The sequence below is a fragment of the Dipodomys ordii genome, unplaced genomic scaffold, assembly GCF_000151885.1.
Source record: "Dipodomys ordii isolate 6190 unplaced genomic scaffold, Dord_2.0 Scaffold11, whole genome shotgun sequence".
In the NCBI taxonomy this organism is placed as follows: Eukaryota; Metazoa; Chordata; class Mammalia; order Rodentia; family Heteromyidae; genus Dipodomys; species Dipodomys ordii.
The window spans coordinates 1,011,539-1,031,487 of NW_012267227.1; the positions used below are offsets into that span (position 1 = coordinate 1,011,539).

The 19,949-nt window shown below is 47.9% G+C and overlaps 1 protein-coding gene across 1 annotated transcript in view; it reads right to left on the minus strand.

Annotated features, from left to right (window-relative positions):
- The window catches only part of Smad6 (SMAD family member 6), an 84,091-nt gene that overhangs the window by 49,063 nt on the left and 15,079 nt on the right, over positions 1-19,949 (minus strand). Inside the window, exon 4 of the mRNA XM_013009903.1 lies at positions 15,468-15,545. Coding sequence (XP_012865357.1) covers positions 15,468-15,545 — 78 coding nt within the window. The remainder of the gene's footprint in view (positions 1-15,467; positions 15,546-19,949) is intronic.

Genomic DNA, 19,949 nt, shown 5'->3' on the forward strand with positions numbered 1-19,949 from the left:
ACTACAGGCTTGAGCCACCAGTGCTTGGCTAATCCTACAGAGATAGATAGATGGATAGATGGATAGATAGATAGAGAGAGAGAGACAGACAGACAGACAGACAGACAGACAGACAGGCAGGTAGGCAGAAGATAGACAGCAGACAGACAGATATAGGTAGGTAGGTAGACAGACAGACAGACAGACAGACAGGCAGGCAGGCAGGCAGGCAGGCAGGCAGATAGAAGATAGATAGACAGACAGCAGACAGACAGATATAGGTAGATAGACAGACAGACAGATAGAGGCATCAGGCCAAAGCTGGACTCCACCTATCTTCCTGCTAAAAGGTCTTCCTCTCCTAACAGGGTCTTCTCTTCAGCCTCACTTCCATGTTCACCCAGAATAGAGGCTGTGGGAAGCAGAGGCCCAACAAGAGCTGGGCTCTAAGACTCTGCTTTGCCACCAAGGCCTCTTTCCACCTACCCAGGCCCAGAGTTGGCACAATGAGATTTCCTGGCTGGCATGCTTTTTTTTTTTCCTTTTTCACAAGTTTTTATAAACCTGTTTACTTTTAGGCTGTCAAAAAAAAAAAGCTGAGGTTCCAGGCAAACAGAACTTACGTGCCAGCCAAGAAGGAAAGAAGAGGCAAGAAAGGGGGACTCTCCTGGGGGACAGCAGGGGTCAGAAGAGAGGTGTCATGTACAACTGGGCCTGCAGAAGTGACAAGAGGGCCTGGCTAAGGGGACCAGAACACATGGCAGGCCCTGCAGATAGAGGGAGCCACAAAGGCTGGGCTTCACACCCTGGCAGCATGTGGGGGCCGGGCCTGTATTGTGCCCTGGGTGACCCTCTACCTGCCAGGGGCAGGGAATGTGGAAGGATGCGGAGTGGAGGAGGGACACATGCTCCTAAGGAGGACCTGTCCCCTCTCCCCAGCACAGTCGCAGGCAAGGCAGGGGCCTGGCACTGTCTAGGTGCAGAGGTTGCCTCTGGATCTCTAGGTTCCTCCTTCCCACCTGCAGAGCTCCACGTGGCTAGACAGAGCAATGGGTGGTGGCCAGCAGAGTCCCAGGGTCCCACTTGTCTGGGGGTGGGGCACCCAGATGTGTTCCGACACCAGGATGTATTTACAGCTACCAGATAAGCCTAAGGGGTTGGTGTGGTGACCTTCTGAGGCCATGAGGAGGGAAATAAGCTTCAATGTGACCCATTTGAGCAGGAATTTTAATTTTCATTCCCCACCACCACCAGCAGCATGCGTGTGTATGTGTGCATACATGCATACAGATGTGTATATGTGTGTGTTGGTACTGGGGCTTGAACTCAGAGTCTAGGTGCTGTCCCTGAGCTATTTTTGCTCAACATGCCCCTGCATCAGAATTGTCTGGGATCAGGCAACCACTCACCACCACAGTGTGTGTGTGTGTGTGTGTGTGTGTGCGCGTGTGTGCGCATACACTTGAACACACATGGCCTTCCGCCTACAGCCAGTCACTTTGTGACGTGAAAGGAAGGACTGGCCCCTCAGCGAGGGACATTTCCCTTGAGGAAGGCATCAGGCCAAAGCTAGACTCTACCTGAGTCCCCCCTTTCCTGGCCTTCCCGCTTCCCTCATTCCTCTCCTAAAAGTACCCCTACTAAACCACAGGCATTCAAATGCCTGACTCTATTTCTCTGAGTCCATCTTTCCTTGACCTTCCTCCCTGCCAGTGAGCCAGGCTACAGGGTGGGAAAGTTGAAAGGAGTCGTAGGGCCGGATGCATGCATGCACACATGCCTGGCTGCATTGGTAGCGTGCTAACCAATGAGCAAAAGCATCCAGTACCAAGTCTAAGTCTAGGTCTCAGACCAAAAAGGAAAAAGAAACAGACAATGCCAATGGACAGAGACCAGAGGCCAACATGTGGACATCAAGCCATCTGGCTGCAACCCAGCCCTGTACTATGGAGTGGCTTTAGTGGCCAGCAACCTCTTGTATGTGAATCTAGAGGTTTGGGATAGTGTTCTGAAAGAGAAGGATGGTATGGAGAGGCAAAGGTAGCCTGAACTATCCTACCAACTAGGAAGCATGGCACTAGATTATCTCTCTCCTCCCCACGGTGACAGACTCAGCGTGGATGGGAAGGCCACCCAGCAACTCTCTTTATTTTTAATCTTTTCATTTTGTTTGTGACTGTAACAAGGCTTGACTAGTCAGGGCCTGGGTTCTTTCTCTTGGTTCTTTTGCCCAAGGCTAGCATTCTACCACTTAAGCCACAGTACCACTTCCAGCTTTTTGGTGCTTAATTAACAGCAAGAGTCTCCAACTTGGCTGTCCAGGCTGGCTTCAAACCTTGATCTTCAGCTCTCAGAACTCCTGAGTGGCTGAGATTACAGGTGTGAGCCACTGAGACTCAGTTCCAGCAGCGAGTGAAAATGCACCTAACATCAAACCATTCTAACCATTGTAAAGTGTTGGCCGAGTGGTATTAAGTAAGCTCACCACATTATACAATCATCACCACGATCCAGTTCCAGAATCTCTGGCCATCCTGAATGAAATCTCAGCAAATAGTCACACCCTACCCCATCTTCTCCACTGCCTTGAGTGTCTCTGGGAGGTGAGTGAAACCTCTCAACCCGTTTGTTCATCTGTGAAATGGGATCATAACTCAGTGCTGCCATGGAAATCAGAGCTTCTGGGTGGTAAATGCTTCCAACTGCTCCGGGCCTTGGGCGGTGAGAGGAAGACACTCCTTTCCCGGAGGGGGAGAGTGCTACAGCAAGCACTAATGGGTTCCAGTGTTTTCCCCAGCTGTGCCCAGAACCCCAATCCAAACCAAAGCGTTATAAAAGCCTTTAAACACTGCACTCAGCACCTCGGGGTAAGGTCAGCCAACATCTGTATTTCCAAGCTCAGTGCCTTTATGCTTTGAAAACAGCCAAACATGAACTAGCTGCTTTCTGAGGGTCAGGGCTCCAGAAAAGACCTTGGGTCTGCTGGCTCTCAGCACCGATGGCTGGAGCCCCTGCAGCTTCTCCCCTCCTCCTGGCTGTGGAGTCACCTCCCAATTGCTACCCTGGCTGCCATTTTACCAGGCAATCGGGGTGCAGGGTAGGGCAGACCTGTTCCTCTTTTCTGTGATGACAGGATCCCCAGGACAAGGCCTCAGCCCTCCTCCAAACTTCTATGTGTCAACATCAAGCTCCCAGCTGGACAGGGCCTCGCTGGGTCATCCAATCTGATTCTCCACCCCCCTCCACATAATTGACAGGAAACACAACTCAAGCAGCTGAGGGACCCCCAAGGTCACATCGATCTCGGTAGGATAAATGCACCCTTGACTGTCACAGGGCACGTCCCAGGGGCAGAGGTCAGGTCCTTGGGAATCTAGAAGAAAATTATTCACTTTGTAACTTTTTCTGAACGTGGTGCATAACATCAAACATCCAAGCCATTAAAATATTGTACAGAGGGGCACAGTGGTCTATGCCTGTAATCCCAACATTCAGGAGGCTAAGACAGGAGGAGAATCATGAGTTCAAGGCCAGTCTAGGCTATATAGCAAGACTCTGTCTCAAAAAAAGAAAAAACAACAATAACCAAAAACCCCCACAAAACAACAAGAGCTGGGGCTGTAGCACAGTGGTATGGCGTTTACCTATCATACACAAAGACCTGAATTCAACCCCAGCACTGGAAAAATAATGGGTCATCATTATCCGATGTACAAGACCAATATTTTAAAGGCAACTGTACATCTAAACCCCAGCAGTAACTTTTAAAATGTTTTAAAATTGGCATATACAGTGGCCCCAAGATAGTTCGATATCAGGTCTGCCATACAAATCTGTGAGACAATCTCCAACTTACCAGCAGAAGTGGAGCTGTGGCTCAACTGGTAGAGTGCCAGCCCTGAGTGGAAAAGTTAAGCAAGCGCACAAAGCTGTCAGGACTGGCACATACACGCAAAAATACAAAAGCACCAAGAAATATAAACTACATAGACATAAAGTTCATAATAATGTGCAAATAAACTATTGAATAAAAAAATAAATAAAAACCTCTCCGGGCACTGATGGCTCACACCTGTAATCCTAACTACTCAGGAGGCTGAGATCTGAGGATCGTGGTTCAAAGCCAGCCAGGGCAGGAAAGTCCATGAGATTCTTATCGTCAATTAACTACCCATAAAGCTAAGAGTAGAACTGTGGCTCAAATGGTAGGGTTTGTTAGCCTTGAGCAAAGGGCTCAGAACAGCTGAGTTCATGCCCCATGACTAACCAACCAAAGTCAGCAGGCTGATTCTAAAACTGATACAGAAATGGAAACAACTAGAATGACCAACACAACTTGGGAAAAGAACAAGGTTGACTGACTGCAAAAACATGTCATAAAACGCAGGGCACTGGTGGCTCACTTTTGTAATCCTAGTTACTCAGACGGTGGAGAGATCTGAAGATCACAGTCAAACCCTTGCCATAAAAACTAATTAGAACTGTGCAGTTTTGGCATAAGGACAGACAGACAACAAAACAGAACAGAGTCAAGAAGAGAGAGAGAAAAAAAAAAGCAATCATACACAGACGGTCAGCTGATGTTCTAAAAGCCCTGGGGATTGAACTCCAGGCCTCATACATGTTAAGCAGGTGCTATACTGCTTGAGCAATGCTTCCTGCTCATCAACTGATTTCTGACAAAGGGACGATACAATTCAAAAGCGATAGGGCAGATTTTTTAAAGCAAGAACATAAAACTAGATTTTCATATTTAAAAAAAAATCCAGACCCATATTCACACCTTATATAAAATTAATCCAACATGAATTATCAACCCAAGTATGAGGCCTAAAACTATAAATTTTTCTAAGAGAAGTCATACAAGAAAATCTTTGTGACCTTCGTCTTGGCAGTGCCAGTGTCCTTTTGTACGTCAGAAAAAGCATGAAAAGAAACAACGGGTACACTGAACTTTAGCAAAATTAAAACCTTCTGTTCTTCTAAAGACTCCTCCATTTAGAGAATGAAAAGACAAACCACAGACTAGGAGAAAATATTTGCAAAATGCATATCTTTTACATGTCTGATAACCAAACATATAGAGCTGGTGAACGCTGAGAATGTGGCTTAGTGGTAGAGTGCTTGCCTAGCATGCATGAAGCCCTGGGTTCAATGCTTCAGTATCACATAAACAGAAAAAGGCAGTAGTGGTATTGTGGCTCAAGTGGTAGAGTGCTAGCCTTGAGCAAAAGAAGCTCAGAGACAGTGCCCAGGCCTAAGTTCAAACCCTAGGACTAGCAAAAAAAAAAAAAATAATAAAAAGCTCATGAAATTCAATAATAAAAGAGCAAACAACCCAATATTAAAAAAAAAAAAAAACCAACTCAGTTCACCAAAGATATATTGATAGCAAATGGGCTATACAAAAGCAGGCTCGGGGCTGGGAAGGTGGCTCAGTGGTAAAGCACTTGCCTTGCATGCATGAGGCCCTGGGTTCGATTCCTCAGCATCACATAAGCAAAACGAAAAAAGCCGGAAATGGCGCTGTGGCTCAAGTGGTAGAGCGCTAGCCTTGAGCTGAAGAGCTGAGGGACAGCGTCCAGGCCCTGACTTCAGGCCCCACGACCAGACCCAAAAAAAAAAAAAAAAGGCAGGCTCAACATCACTGGAAAATTTTGAATCAAAGCCACAATGAACTGGGATAATTGGAAGAAAAATAAACTGACCACAAGTACTGGAGAGAACATGGGAGAAACTAGAACTCTCATAGTACTGCTAGGATTACAAGATGATACAACCACTCTAGAAAATAGCCTGGCAGCCGGGCACCGGTGGCCCACGCTTGTAATCCTACCTACTCAGGAGGCTGAGATCTGAGGATCACAGTTCAAAGCCAGCCCTGGTGGGAAGTCCATGAGGCTCTCTCTCCAATAAACCACTAGAAAACTGGAAGTGGTGCTGTAGCTCAAGTAGTAGAGCGCTAGCCTTGAGTTGAAGAGCTGAGGACAGCACTCAGGCCCAGAGTTCAAGCCCCACGACGGCCAATAAATAAATAAATGCCTGGCAGTTTTTATCAAAGTCAAATATCAAAGTCACATATCTTTAATACTATCGGGTACTTATACAAGCAATTTAAAAATTAGATTTACAGCCAGGAGCCAGTGGCTTACACCTGTAATCTACTCAAGAGGCTGAGATCTGAGGATCGTGGTTTGAAGTCAGCCTGAGCAGAAATGTCTGTGAGACTCTAATCTCCAATTAACAACGAAGAAGCTGAAAGTGGAGCTGTAGCTCAAATGGTAAAGGACTAGTCTTTTTTTTTTTTTTTTTGAGTTTGGTTGTAGGGCCTGAACTCTGGGCCTGGGTGCTGTCCCTCAGCTCTTCTGCTCAAGGCTAGCTCTCTACCACTTGAGCCATAGCACCACTTCCGGCTTTTTTCCTTTTTCTTATGTGGTGCTGAGGAATCGAACCCAGGGCCTCAGGCATGCAAGGCAAGCATTCTACCACTGAGCCACCTTCCCAGCCCAAGTTTTAAGCAAAAATACCTCAGGACAGCATCCAGGCCTCAAGTTTAAGCCCCAAGACCAACACATACAAAAAACAAAACAAAAACCTTAGGGCTATATAAAACCCTGAATGCAAATGTTTATAGCAATAAAATAGAAAGTAAGCCAAATATCCATGTGTAGAACAGGGTTGAGTCTCAGAGCAGTATACTGAATTAAAGAAAAATATGCAGCCAGATACCCGTGATTTGCACCTGTAATCCCAGCTATTCAGGAGGCTGAGATCTGAGGATCCAGATTTGAAGCTAGCCTGGGCAAGTTACCCAAAAGCCAGAAGTGGAATTGTGGCTTAGATGGTAGAACACTACCAGCCTTGAGCGAAAAAGGCAAGTGAAAGCAAGATGCCCTGAATTTAAATCCCAGCACACCAGCACACACACAAAAAAAAAGGGGGGGGAAGGGGACACCCAGTACAGCGTTGACCACTTGGTTCAGGTTCAAATTTCAGCCTTTGTCATACATATCACTTTGGCCACTAGTGCCATCATGACCACAAAAGATCAGGGATGACCTACGAGCCACATCCCCGGATACAAAGTAGGCCACAGATTTCCAAGTTACAGACTTAAGGGACACAAGCAGATCCAGGTCTGGCCCAAATACTCAATCATTGCAATTCAAGGGAGCTGGACAGAAAGGAAAGCCATGGAAAGTTCACAAGAGAGCAGCCATGGAATCCGGGAGGGCTTCCTGGAAAAGGCAGGCTCCTAGGAAACCTCACTGACCACATGGAATTCAATGAAAAGGGAGGAGCTCCTAAGGGAGACTAAAAGACCTCTCCCCTGTCCTCAACCTATCCTTCTATCCAGTCAGTCCTGGCACAAAGCCGTGGGCAGTCCTCACCCTTGGTATTTCCTTCCAGGGAAAAGTGTCATGCCAAGAAGCAGTACAGGATGACAGCAGACCCAAGGCACCCATGGCTGGCAGCAGGGCTGGCACAGGGTTGGCCTGGGATCTTGGGTTTTAACTCTGCCCACTATTTTCTATGACCCTGAATTTTAGTGTGTCTGGGGCGTGTCACCCTTAACCCCCCCCACTGTCCCGTGCCCACCTCTGGGGGCCGCCTAGTCCTCATCAGGAGCTCGCCACAGGGCAGTGACTGCCATAGTGTCCCCTTTGATACATACCAACGCCACAGACCTGACCGTTGCTGTGTGCACGGCCCCTTTAATAAGTTATTTCCGTGGAAAAGCCTGGTAACTCAGTCATGAATCAAGCCTATAAACACCTCCAGCCCATCAAAGCACCCAAGAAAGGGAGGGTGAACTGGCATAGGACCTCTTACAAAGACACACATATGGCTCCTCCCTGGCCTGGGACCCCTGTAGCCTGTAAAGAACCCCTCAGCCTGGACCTCAGCCAGCACCCCCTTTCCCCGTCCCCCCGAGACAGGGTGATGATGTCGCCTCAAGATCCAAGGATCTGGCCACAGCTGGAGGACACTGCCTGTCTGTGTGTCCTGCGGACAAGCCTGTCCCAACTCCCGGCAAGATTTACGGCCCAGAGACGCAAACGCGCGGCCGCTGATCCAAGTACAGGAATGCAGTGTTTTGGCTACTGGTGAAAGGCCTAGTTTATTGGAAACACACTTCTTTTCCAGTGTTTAGCTTCCTTTCACTCTTCGCTCCTCTCTCTCTCTCTCTCTCTTTCTCTCTCTTCCCAGAGTGGACTGTCCAAAATAAAAATAAAAATTCTGCTTCAGAGCCAGGCACTGGCGGCTCAAGCCTGTAATCCTAGCCATTCAGGAGGCTGAGATCTGAGGATCACGGTTCAAAGCCACCCCAGGCAGAAAAGTCCATGAGACAAATATCTCCAATTAAGCACCAGAAAAAAAGCTCAAAGTGGAGCTATAGCTCCAATGCTAGAGCAGCAGCCTTGAGCAAAATAGCCCAAGGACTGGCCCTGAGTTCAAGCCGTAGGACCCACACCTAAATGTGTGTGTGTGTGTGTGTGTGTGTGTGCGCGCGCGCTTGCGTGTGTGTAAATCCTGCCACATGGTGATTGTCAGGGAAGACCTACTTTTATCTTGAGTGGCAGGCTGGGTAACACTTCACATGGGCATCGATCCTGGACAAAGAGGAGAGAGCCCAGGGATACTGCTCTGCAGGTACTGAACCAATGAACCAATATGACCCCTGGAGCTGCTTCTGACTAAAATGCTGGAGGAAAAATCTATGGAGACATCTAATAAAGGTGACTGTGCCTGTAACAAAGAGCCAGTAATTCTACTCTCAAGTATGTGCCCAGGAGGGCTTTGTCCACAAAACCATGAAATCAGCCTAGATGCCCAGCAATGGGTGCACACTTATTTATATTATATATATGTAACTATGTGTATAATACACATATATGTACACAACACACACACTAGAATATTATTTAACCATAAGAAAGAACAGAATGTCATTTGCAGAAAAATGAATGGAATTGAAATCATCATAGTAAGTAAAATAAGCTAGATTCAATTTGTCTTTACAAATGTAACATTAAGGGCTGGGAAAGTAGCTCAGTGGTAGAGCGCTTGCCTTGCATGCCTGAAGCCTTGGGTTCAATTCCTCAGCACCACATAAGCAAAAAGAAAAAAGCCGGAAGTGGTGCTGTGGCTCAAGTGGTAGAGCGCTAGCCTTGAGCTGAAGAGCTAAGGGACAGCACCCAGGCCCAGAGTTCAAGCCCCATGACCGGACCACCCCCCCAAAAAAAACCAAATATCACATTAAAAGAAAGAGAAGGAAAGAAAGAAAAGAAAGAAGGAAGAAGGAAGGAAGGAAGGAAGGAAGGAAGGAAGGAAGGAAGGAAGGAAAATGAAATGTTGGGTGCCAGTAGCTCATGTCTGTAATCCTAGCTACTCAAAAGGCTGAGACCTGAGGATCATGATTCAAAGACAGCCTGAGCATGAGTCTGTAAGACTCTTATCTCCAATTAAGCACAAAAAGGCCAGAGTCTACCTCTGGCATCAGACTTGAGTGAAAAAGCTATGAGACAGAGCCTAGGCATTGAGTTCAGGCTGCAATACCAGCACCAAGAGAGAAAAAAAAAATGCTGAGTTGAAGAAGCTAGCTTTCCAAGAGCCTACAGTATACACCTTCTGCTGGCAGAGAAAATTCGGGAAAGTTGTCTATGATGTAAGAAGTCAACACAGAGTTGAGGAAGGGAAGACAAGAGGCCATTTTGAGTCGTGCAGTTTCTCTATGTGGGTTGTCGCTAGCTATGTGAGAGTGTTTGTTTTGTGTTGGGTGTAGTGGTGCCATGCCTGGAATCTCAGCTCTAGAGAGGCTGGGACAAGAGGAGCAGGAGTTCCAAATCAGCCTGGGTTACATAGCAAGACCCTATTTCAAAACACCAAGAACGCTTCTGAAAATCACAACCGTAATTGCCGGCATCTCCCATACACACAGGGCCCTAGCTGGTGCTAGCTGGGGAAGCCTGAGGCCTTGCTATATACCCCCAACCCCACTCCTTCTGGAAATTCCTCTCTTTTCTACCAACCCAGGGGGGGGGGATCCTGGAGCTCAGAGCCTCCCTGTGACTCATGGCAGGGCTGTACCCCAATACTTGAACTGAGGGCATTTCCCCCTCAGTCCCACAGAAATGATAGACAGGGGAAGAAACTGGGGATTTCCTAGGCCCACATGTCCTAATAATGACCATCGCCAACCAGAGATGGCTACTTGGTACCCCCTTTTCTGCCAAAGGAACCAGCCTAGGACAGCTGTGACCATTCAGACACCACCCCCCCCCTTGACAAGTTATAACTACCTTCCTGGCAGGTAAAGACACCCCCCCATTCTGGTGCCCCCAGCCATCCCCCCCCATACACACACGAATTTCAGGTGTGACAAGGGCCCATTGCCTAGCCTTGGCACAGACAGAAATGGCTTCTCCATGCCACACAGGCAAGGCGCCAATCCTCTTGGGAATAAATTCCCCCAGCCCCATCTCTAGCTCCCCTCCCTCCACCTCCCCCCTGCAAGTCCCACCCCACACCCTTTCTTCCCCACCACTCGAAAGGTCATCCAGAGTCTCGCCATGATTCACCTTGCCGTCTGGACCTGGTAGCTTTGATGTCTGCTCCAAGCATGAGACTTGTTTTTCCACACTAAAAACTTCTAGCGTGAGGTGAGGGGGAGAGTGAACAGCCCCCTGGCAGAGGTGCCAGTGCCAGGCCTCGCCCTCACTGGCGGGGTGCAGAGAGGCCTGATTTGGGGACACACAGCCCACGAATATCAGGCATTCTTTCCACAAAGGGTGACTGGAAAAGCCACGCTTCTCAGCGCCTCTCAGCAGCCAAAGGCCACAGGGGAAAATGTTTAATATAAAAACATCTGACCAAGTACCTGCAGGATATATTTCCTGCATCAAAGAAGGAACCCCTGCCAACAGCCACTGTACCCCAACAAGGGAGCTTCCAGCCCTGCTCCCGATTGTGACCCATGCCCGGGCAGAGCGTGCCCGGGGGACAGAGGAGAGCAGGCCGCAGGCACAGATGGTTGTGATTACGCTGGAAGGAACCGAGTACATTTTCTGGAACTTTCGGTCCTCAGAAAACCCACTGGTAGCTAGTCTGCTCCAGGTCCTTCCCTGGAGTCCTTGGTCATCCTGAGGATCAGCCATCTACCCAACTCAGAACCAGACAGCCAGGCCGCGTGCCAGGGGATCACACCTATAATCCTAGCTATTCAGGAGGCTGAGCTCTGAGGAGGGTTCAAAGCCAGCCCAGGCAGGGGAGACCATGAGATTGTTTATCTCTAATTAACTACCACCAAAAAAAAAAAAGTCATCCTGTCACCCCTCACTGTTATTACACCAGCTCCATGGAGTGATTCATGTCACCAGTACCAGGGCTACCCTGAGGCCCTAAATCCAGGATGCCTGGGAACAGTAGCCCAGAAGTTTCGCTTGTATTAGTGTCCAGCACCTTCCAGTGGGCAGAGATGGTTACTCAGACCCAGGGGAACACAGCAATACCAGCAATACCTGGCTCCCAATCCCTAGGCAAGTGACCTAACCTCTCTTGAGTTCCAGTTACTTCTTCCTCTAATCTGTCTAATGGAAGTACCTGCACACTGGACTCCGGCACAGCTCACATCTGTGATCCCAACTACTCAGGAGACCGAAATGTGAGGTTTGAAGCCAGGCAGGCAGGAAAATCCCTGAGACTCTTATCTCCAATTAACCAGCAAAAAGCTGGAAAAGGAGCCGTAGCTCAAGTGGTAGAGCACCAGCCTTAAGCGAAAAAGCTAAGAGACAGCTCCTAGGCCTTGAGTTCAAGCCTTAGTACTCACGATAAAAAAAAAGTTCAAGCACACACTCACAATAAAAGAAAGTTTCTGCAATTTCATGAATAGGTGTTATTGTCCAAGAACGTGCCTGGCACACAGCTGTGCATTGGCTGTGATGATCAAATATTACGTGTGATTTTTCTGTCTTTATCTGTATGTACTCTCTTTGGATCTCTCTGTTCCAGACAAAAATCCATTCATTTATTCCAACAATGACCCCCTGCGGAGGAATGGCTGAATGCCAGACAAACTCCTTCAGGACCAACTATATCCCAGGATTCCCTGGTCTCAGTGGCCACAATCCCTCTGCTCTAGTCCCTCAAACAGAGGGACAAACATTCTGGCTCCACCTTTCCTTGACCTGCCATCTATCACCTATTTGCTTTCTAGTCGCAGCTTTTTCGAACACGGTGCTACAGCAGCTTCCTTTTTCTGCCTATCTCTAGTGCATTCCTAGACATCCTACAAAACCCAACTCAAAATCACCTTTCTTTTGGTGCTGGAACTGAGACATTAACTCAAGGCCTAAGCACCATCCCTTAGCTTTTCCACTCAAGGCTAGCATTTTACCACTTGAGCCACAGCTCCATTTCTGGTTTTTTGCTGGTTAATTAGAAATAAGAATCATGTGGACTTTAAACTATGATCCTTAACTCTTAGGCTTCCTGAGTAGTTAGGATTATAGGTGTGAGCCACGGGCATCTAGCTATAATTGCCTTTTCTTATAAAGCTTTCCTTGAGACTCTCTATCAGAAATACAGGACACCAGTCCTTTCTGGCAAGTCTTTGTCCCAGTATGCTTTAGGGAATAATGGAAAAGAGTAGCTAAGATGTTACAGGAAAGCTCAGCTCTCTCGTCCTCTTCCCAAGGTTCAGATGCTGGCAAGAACAGCACAGAAAGCCAGGCCCTGGTGGCTCACATCTGAAATCCTAGCTACTCAGGAGGCTGCAACCTGAGGGTCACAGTTGAAAACCAACCAGGGAAGTGAAGTCTATGAGACTCTTATCTCCAGTTAACTACCAAAAAGCCAGAAGTGAAGGCTCAAGTGGTAGAAATATGGACAGGAGCACCTATACCTTGTCATGCCTGGCTGGGGGACGGACACCAGGTCTACCTTAGTGCCCACTGTCCAGTGGTCCTGTGGCTGCCCCCTTCTTCTTTGAATTTCCCTCTGGAAACAGAGGGGTGTGGCCTCACTGATGACACTTGAAGGAAGCCAGGGTACTGGGGAACTGAGACATCCTCACATACAACCAAGGCCACTGGAAGGGCCAACCCTATCTCCCTATCAGGCAGCTTAACATGTGTTCTCATTGCACATCTGAAAGGAGTCTGCTGGGCCCAATGAATCTTTTTTAGGGAAAGGGTACTAGTCCTGAAACTCAGGTCCTGGGCTCGATCCCTGAGCTTTTATGTTCACGGCTAGTGCTCTACCACATTGAGCCACAGCTCCACTTCAGGTCTTTTGGTGGTTGATTGGCTATAAGACACTCATGGCCTTTCCTTCCCTGGGCTGGCTTTGAACTGCAGTCCTCGGATCTCAGCCTTCTGAGTAGCTAGAATTACAGGCCTAAGCCACCAGTACCCGGTTCCCCTGGTTCCTTTTGACCACTCTGCTTGGCCCGCAGTTAAACACTGGGGTCTGGCTTAAAAGAGGGGACAGAAACCCATGCTAAGGAAGGTTGGACCACCCAGGCTCACAATCCAAGCTGCCATTCACAATCTGAGAATGACAGTGTAGCGAGTTCAATCATAAGCCTAGGTTTCCTCATCAGAAGGATCACACCTGTCTCCCAGTGTCAACAGCAGGGAGTCAGTGAGCAGGAGGGCAGCTGGCACTTATCAAGATGTCAGGCATGTGTCCGTTTCCATAAATGCCACCCGCCATCAGCACCATCATCAGTATCATTTGCCTTTGAACATCAAATGTACTGCTAGACCCACCTCTGCCCCTCATTTTTCTGACTTCACCTTCCTAGTCAATCTTCACTCTACCTTGGCAACATGAATCCTGTTTGCCACCCACCACCAACTGTCATGCCCCAAGGCCCATCTTCTATTCTCTGCCTTCTGGTGTGACAGCCACGCAGCTCCAAGGACAGGACAAATGCCTTACTTAGAAGAGACCTGGATGGCTGGCTACAGAGGGGACCACTTCGCTCTCCTAGTAGGGCCACCTGGAACTCAGAACACAATCCATCAAGACGTCAGGCAAAGCAGGGTACCAGGGGCTCAAACCTGAAATCCCAGCAACTTGAAGAGCTGGGATCAGAGAATCGAGATTGAGAGCCAGCCCAGGCAGACAAACTCAAGATTCTTACCTCCAATTAACCAACAATGTACTGGAAATGTGACTCAAGTCGTAACGCACTAGCCGTAATTGAAAAAGGTGAGGAAAAGCACAAGGCCCTGAGTTCAAGGGACACGCGTCTTTGGGCACACAGTCAGTGGTCATGCCATGACAAATCCAAAATGTTTCCCCAAAATCTTTTAGCATCCCAAGACACTGGAAATTTTTTTTTTTATTGAAAGCCACACAATCAAGAATAGTGACGTTCTCTTTACTATCCAACATCAAAGACCCTTTTCTGAGATAGGTGAACGCAAATCCCAAAACAGGCCCCCTAAACCCACAGAGCACCTGCTCTGTGTCCAGTGGATAATCTACAGGCCTCCCGACCTCCAGGGGGCGCTCTCCTACCAACCAGATTGGGGAGGAGCCTCCTACAGGTGCTCTGGCACCTACTCCTTCCAGCTGGAGGCAAACCAGGACCCTTCTAGGATAACTGAAATAGGTAAGAGTGCCTACCATCTCTTTCTCTCCTTCTCCCTCTCCCTCTCCCTCCCCCCCTCTGTCACACACACACACACACACACACACACACACACACACACACACACACACACACAATTTCTACCATTAATAATAGGAAGAGAATTTCAGGAGAGCCACCTGTCCTGTCCAGACAGCCACTAATAAAACCCATCTAAATTAAACCTATTGTGAGGTTAGGCGAATCATCCATTTTAGAACATCCTTCTAAACCCCTCGCTTCAAAATCCTCTGTGGCACTTCTACCTCTGAAGGTACAAAGATAGAACAAGGGATGGTGGTGTTCATCTGGCCAGTGTTTAAGAGAAAAGATTACATCCAAATAGGGCCAATGGGCACAGAAGGGAAGGGAGCATCCTCCAAAGCTGAGAAGGAATGGGCACCAGGGAGCTGGACCTGCGTGGTGCCCAGCACCCACATGTCTGCCTTGGCTCCCTCCATCCTTCCCATCTCTGAAATAGCCACACTCTCCCTGGGTGCTGGCGGCTCACAGCTCTAATCAGGAGGCTGAGATCGGAGAATTGTAGTTCAAAGCCAGCCCAGGCAGGAACGTGAGACTCTTACTCAGGTTGACCTTGAGCTTTGGGATCTTCCTGCCTCTGCCTCTCAAGTACTGGGATTACAAATGTGCCATTACAACCAGCTGCACAGATGGCGATCCACATGCTGGCAACCTTCCCAGCCAGTGGGGTGGGAGGAAAGAAGAAATGTGCAAGAAGGGAGGAGAGCAGAGAGATCGAAAAGACCTCCATCAAGTGTCCCAGTCCTGTAACACAATCAACCCAACAGCAACATGTAAGGAGAAAGAAAAAAAAAAAAAAGCCAACCTGAGAATTCACCCGGAGCAGTGATGAGGGAGTTGGTGACCTCCGTTTCAGTGTAAGACAATGTGGAATCGGACAGATCTGTTGGTAGAAGAGAGAGAACTTAGTTGGGGGCGTGGCTCATGCATCTGGTGGCTGTGCGCATGTGTACACACACAAAGAGCTGCCTGCCCCTCACCGCCCATGGGTGTCACACCTTGTAATCCCATCCTGGATCACCCCCACATAACTACGTTAACCACCCTAAAACTCTTCTGGAAGATAGTTGACTGTGACCATCCTGGCACCTGGAAAAGTTTCAATGGCTCACCTCAAAAAATAACCTAAGCTCAAGGGACCAGAGCAAGTAGCAACTTGGAGCCTTGTCGGGTAAGGTTAAATTAAGCTCCTAAACAATTCATAGTTGCTGTACTTAATTACAACCATTAAAATTCTTGAAGTTGTTCTTGCTTGCTTGCTTGCTTCCTTCCTTCCCTGCTTCCTCCTCCCACTGGAGCTGGGAAACTTTTCACAAACACAACCATCTTCACCCTTTCTACTCTACACCCCTCTCATTAAGGGCTCAAGGGCTCAAGTAGATGAATATGACCAAATGAACCATTTTTTTTTCTCTCCCTCTTCCCCTCCATCTCCAACATCCCAACCAGTTCTGAGAGTAGCTTTCTATGTCTGGATTGTTGTGTTTTTGTTTGCCAGTCCTAGGGCTTGAACTTAGGGCCTGGGCACTATCCCTGAGCTTTTTTTTTTTTTTTTGGTCATGGGGCTTAAACTCTGGGCCTGGGTGCTGTCCCCCAGCTCTTCAGCACAAGGCAAGTGTTCTCCTACTTGAGCCACAGCACCACTTCCAGTTTTCTGGTGATTAATTGGAGATAAGGGTCTCACAGACTTTCCTGCCTGGGCTGGCTTTGAACTGCGATCCTCAGATCTCAGCCTCCTGAGTAGCTAGGATTACAAGCATGAGCCAAGGGGATTTGGCTAAGATTGAGTCTCTTATTTCCAAGTCACTACCACCACTTGCTGGCCTTGACCTGAAAAGGCTAAAAAACAATGCTTAGACTCTAGTTCAATCACTAGATATCAGCACCACAACACAAAGACAAAATGAGGCACCTCCAAACATTTATACCACCAACACTCCACAAAGGCTTTTTCACTGTCTGGTCATCATCACATTTCCACTAGGAAGTTACCATTTTAGATTAAAATGCTCCATATCCAATCAGGTTGCATCCTGGGTTGAGTAGACAATCTTCTCTGGACACTGGGGTTCTGACCACAGTCTCCCTCTCCCCCACAAAAACCAGTGCACTAAGCCAGGTGCTGGTGGCTCATGCCTGTAATCCTAGCTACTCAGGAGGTTGAGATCTGAGGATTATGGTTCAAAGCCAGTCCAGGCAGGAAAGACCCTGAAACTCTTATCTCCAATGAACCACCAGAAAAACTGGAAGTGGTGCTGTGGCTCAAGTGGTAAAGTGTTAACCTTGAGCTGAAGAGCTGAGGGACAGCTCCCAGGCCCAGAGTTCAAGCCCCTAACCCGCAAAAAAAAAAAAAGTGCAGTGGGGATGCAGGAGAAATAGCCTCATTCCCTTTTTTGTGGTCCCCTTCGCTCTCTTCTCTTTCTTTCTCTATGTCGGTCATGAGGCTTGAACTCTGGGCTTGGGCGCCATCCCTGCGCTCTTCAGTTCCAGGCAAGCATTCTACCACTTGAGCCCTTGCACCACTTCCGGTTTTCTAGTGGTTTATTGGAGATAAGAGTCTCATGGACTTGCCTGCCTGGGCTGACTTTGAATTGTGATCCTCAGATCTCAGCCTCCTGAGCAGCTAGATTACAGATGTGAGCCACCAGCACCTGGCTCTCTCTCTCTCTTTTGGCCAATCCTGGAGACTGAACTGAGGGCCTGGGCACTGTCCCTGAGCTTCTTTTACTTAAGGCTAGTACTCTACGACTTGAGCCACAGCATTGAATCCAGGGCTTCATGCATGCTAGGCAAGCACTCTACTACTAAGTCACATTCCCAGCTCTGGACTGGTTTTTAAAAACAGGTGTAAGAAGCCAGACCCGTAATCCTATCTACTCAGGAGGCTGAGATCCAGGGATCAAGGTTCAAAGCCACTCTCATCAGGAAAGTCGTGGAGGTATAGCTCAAGTAATAAAGCACCAGCCTTGAGTGAAAAAGCCAAGCCAGAGTACAAGGCCTTGAGTTCAAATCCTAGTACTGGCACACACACACATATACACACACAAGTGAGAGCATTTTACATGATGAATAGATTTGTTCTGCCCTGTGTGCAGCACAGGGAGGTGGGAAGGTAAATTCTTTCTTCTCTTTTCCTTTATTTTTGTGACAGTATTGAGACTAGAACTCAGGGCCTGGGCATTGTCTCTTAGCTTTTTCACCCAATGCTGACACTTAACCACTTGAGCCACAGTTCTACTTCCAGCTTTGGGTGATTAGGAAAAAGAATCTAATGGATTTTCATGCCTGGACTGGCTTTGACTCATGATCCTCACTCAGATCTCAAGCCTTCTGACTAGCTGCGATTGGAATTAAAATACTTTGGCATAGGGCTGGGAAGGTGGCTCGGTGGTAGAGCGCTTGCCTTGCACGCATGAGGCCCTGGGTTCGATTCCTGAGCACCACATAAGCAGAAAAAGCCGGAAGTGGTGCTGTGGTAGAGTGCTCACCTTGAGCTGAAGAGCTGAGGGACAGTGCCCAGGCCCAGAGTTCAGGCCCCACAACCAGCAAAAACAAAACAAAACAAAACAAAAAATACTTTGGCATATTTTTTTTTTCTTCTACTCTGAGCTGCTGCCTTGACAACCTGTTTTCTGCCTTCTGGAACTTTTTCCTGGTCTGTGCCTCTCTTTGGAGGGGAAGTGTGTTGTCTCCTGGTGGACAGGCTTGTCCAGGAGGTGGGAGACATATATGCCCAGAGGCCCAGGGCTTTTCCTCTTCTGCTCAGCCAGACCCACATCTGGCAATAGCTGACCCCACCTGGCCCAATACAGACATACTGGGATGCAGAGAGAACCGTTAGCCTAGGCCCCTGCAGCTAAGGAGAATTCCACTCCATCTTGCAGGATTTTTTTTTACTTTTACCACATGGCTTGGGGAGCAGGAAGATGAAATTGTAACCAATTTGGCCTGTTTTTTTGTTGTTGTTTTTTCTTCTCTCTCTCTCTCTCTCTCTCTCTCTGGTTTTCTACTTGCCAGATGCTGACTGGATATTCTGTGTTTTATTTTGGATTTTCTTTTTTCTTTTTTTTTTTAATCTCATGTGATCACAGAGGCTTAGAAGTGAAGGGGACTTTTGTTTATGAAAAAGTAACAATACAAGTAAAAGAAAATAACAAAAAGAAGAAGAAAAAGAAAACCACTTGGGACTATGTATCACTGGCACACAAAAAAAATTAACTGCTGGGGGAAAACTAAGGGGAAATAAAGGCTCATGGAAAAATCTTGAAAAATAAACAAAATAACCCTTGGTCTTTTTTTTTGGGGGGGGGGTGGAGGGGATCATTACTGGTGCTGTTCTCCATTAGTTTTTTTGCTCAAGGCTGGTGCTCAACCACTTGAGCCATTTATGGCTTTTTGGTGGTTAATCAGAGTCTCACAGACTTTGCTGCTCAGACAAAGTCTTCAGATCTTCAGATCTCAGCCTCCTGAGTAGCCAGGATTACAGGTGTGAGCCCCGGGCTAGGTTTAGCATTTGATACCCTGATGCTCCCCAGTGCTCAGTCTGGCTTTTCAGCCATTCTCACATGAAGGAGAAATGCAGAGTCAGCACTGAGTGCTGTTTCTCAGCCAATGTCCACAGACAGTGCTACAAAGCATCCAGAGGGAGGCAGAAAGGCACGATGTTCCCCCTTGCCCTTCTTCATAGCTGCTCACTCCTGTTACACCCTGGCCAAACCATCCAGGCTAATCCAAAGAGGACCTTACCTAAGGCAGTCCCAACTTCCCAGGCTGCCCACGTGCAGGCAGATAGGCTTCTGGATATAAGGTGGATCCCCAGGTTCAAGTTTCAACACCAAGATGTCAGTAGTGTTAGGGACCCCCGCATTTTTATTTTTTCAGAACTAGAACTTGGTACCTGACAATTTTGCTCATCAGCTTGCCCTCTTCCAACAAGAGCCACACCTCCAACTCCAAGTAGTTTTTTTAAAGTTTTTCCATTAGAGGAAGGGTTTAAGTTACCTTTGTATTCTATTCCATTCAAGTCTCTAGTATTTCTGTTTTGTTTTGGTTTTTTTGGGGGTCTGGTCGTGGGGCTCGAACTCTGGGCCTGGGCGCCGTCCCTCAGCTCTTCAGCTCAAGGCTAGCGCTCTACCACTTGAGCCACAGTGCCACTTCTGGCTTTTTTTCTTTTTGCTTATGTGGTGCTGGGGAATCGAACCCAGGGCCTCATGCATGCAAGGCAAGCACTCTACCACTGAGCCACCTTCCCAGCCTGTCTGTAGTATTTCTTGTAAGTTAAAGATAC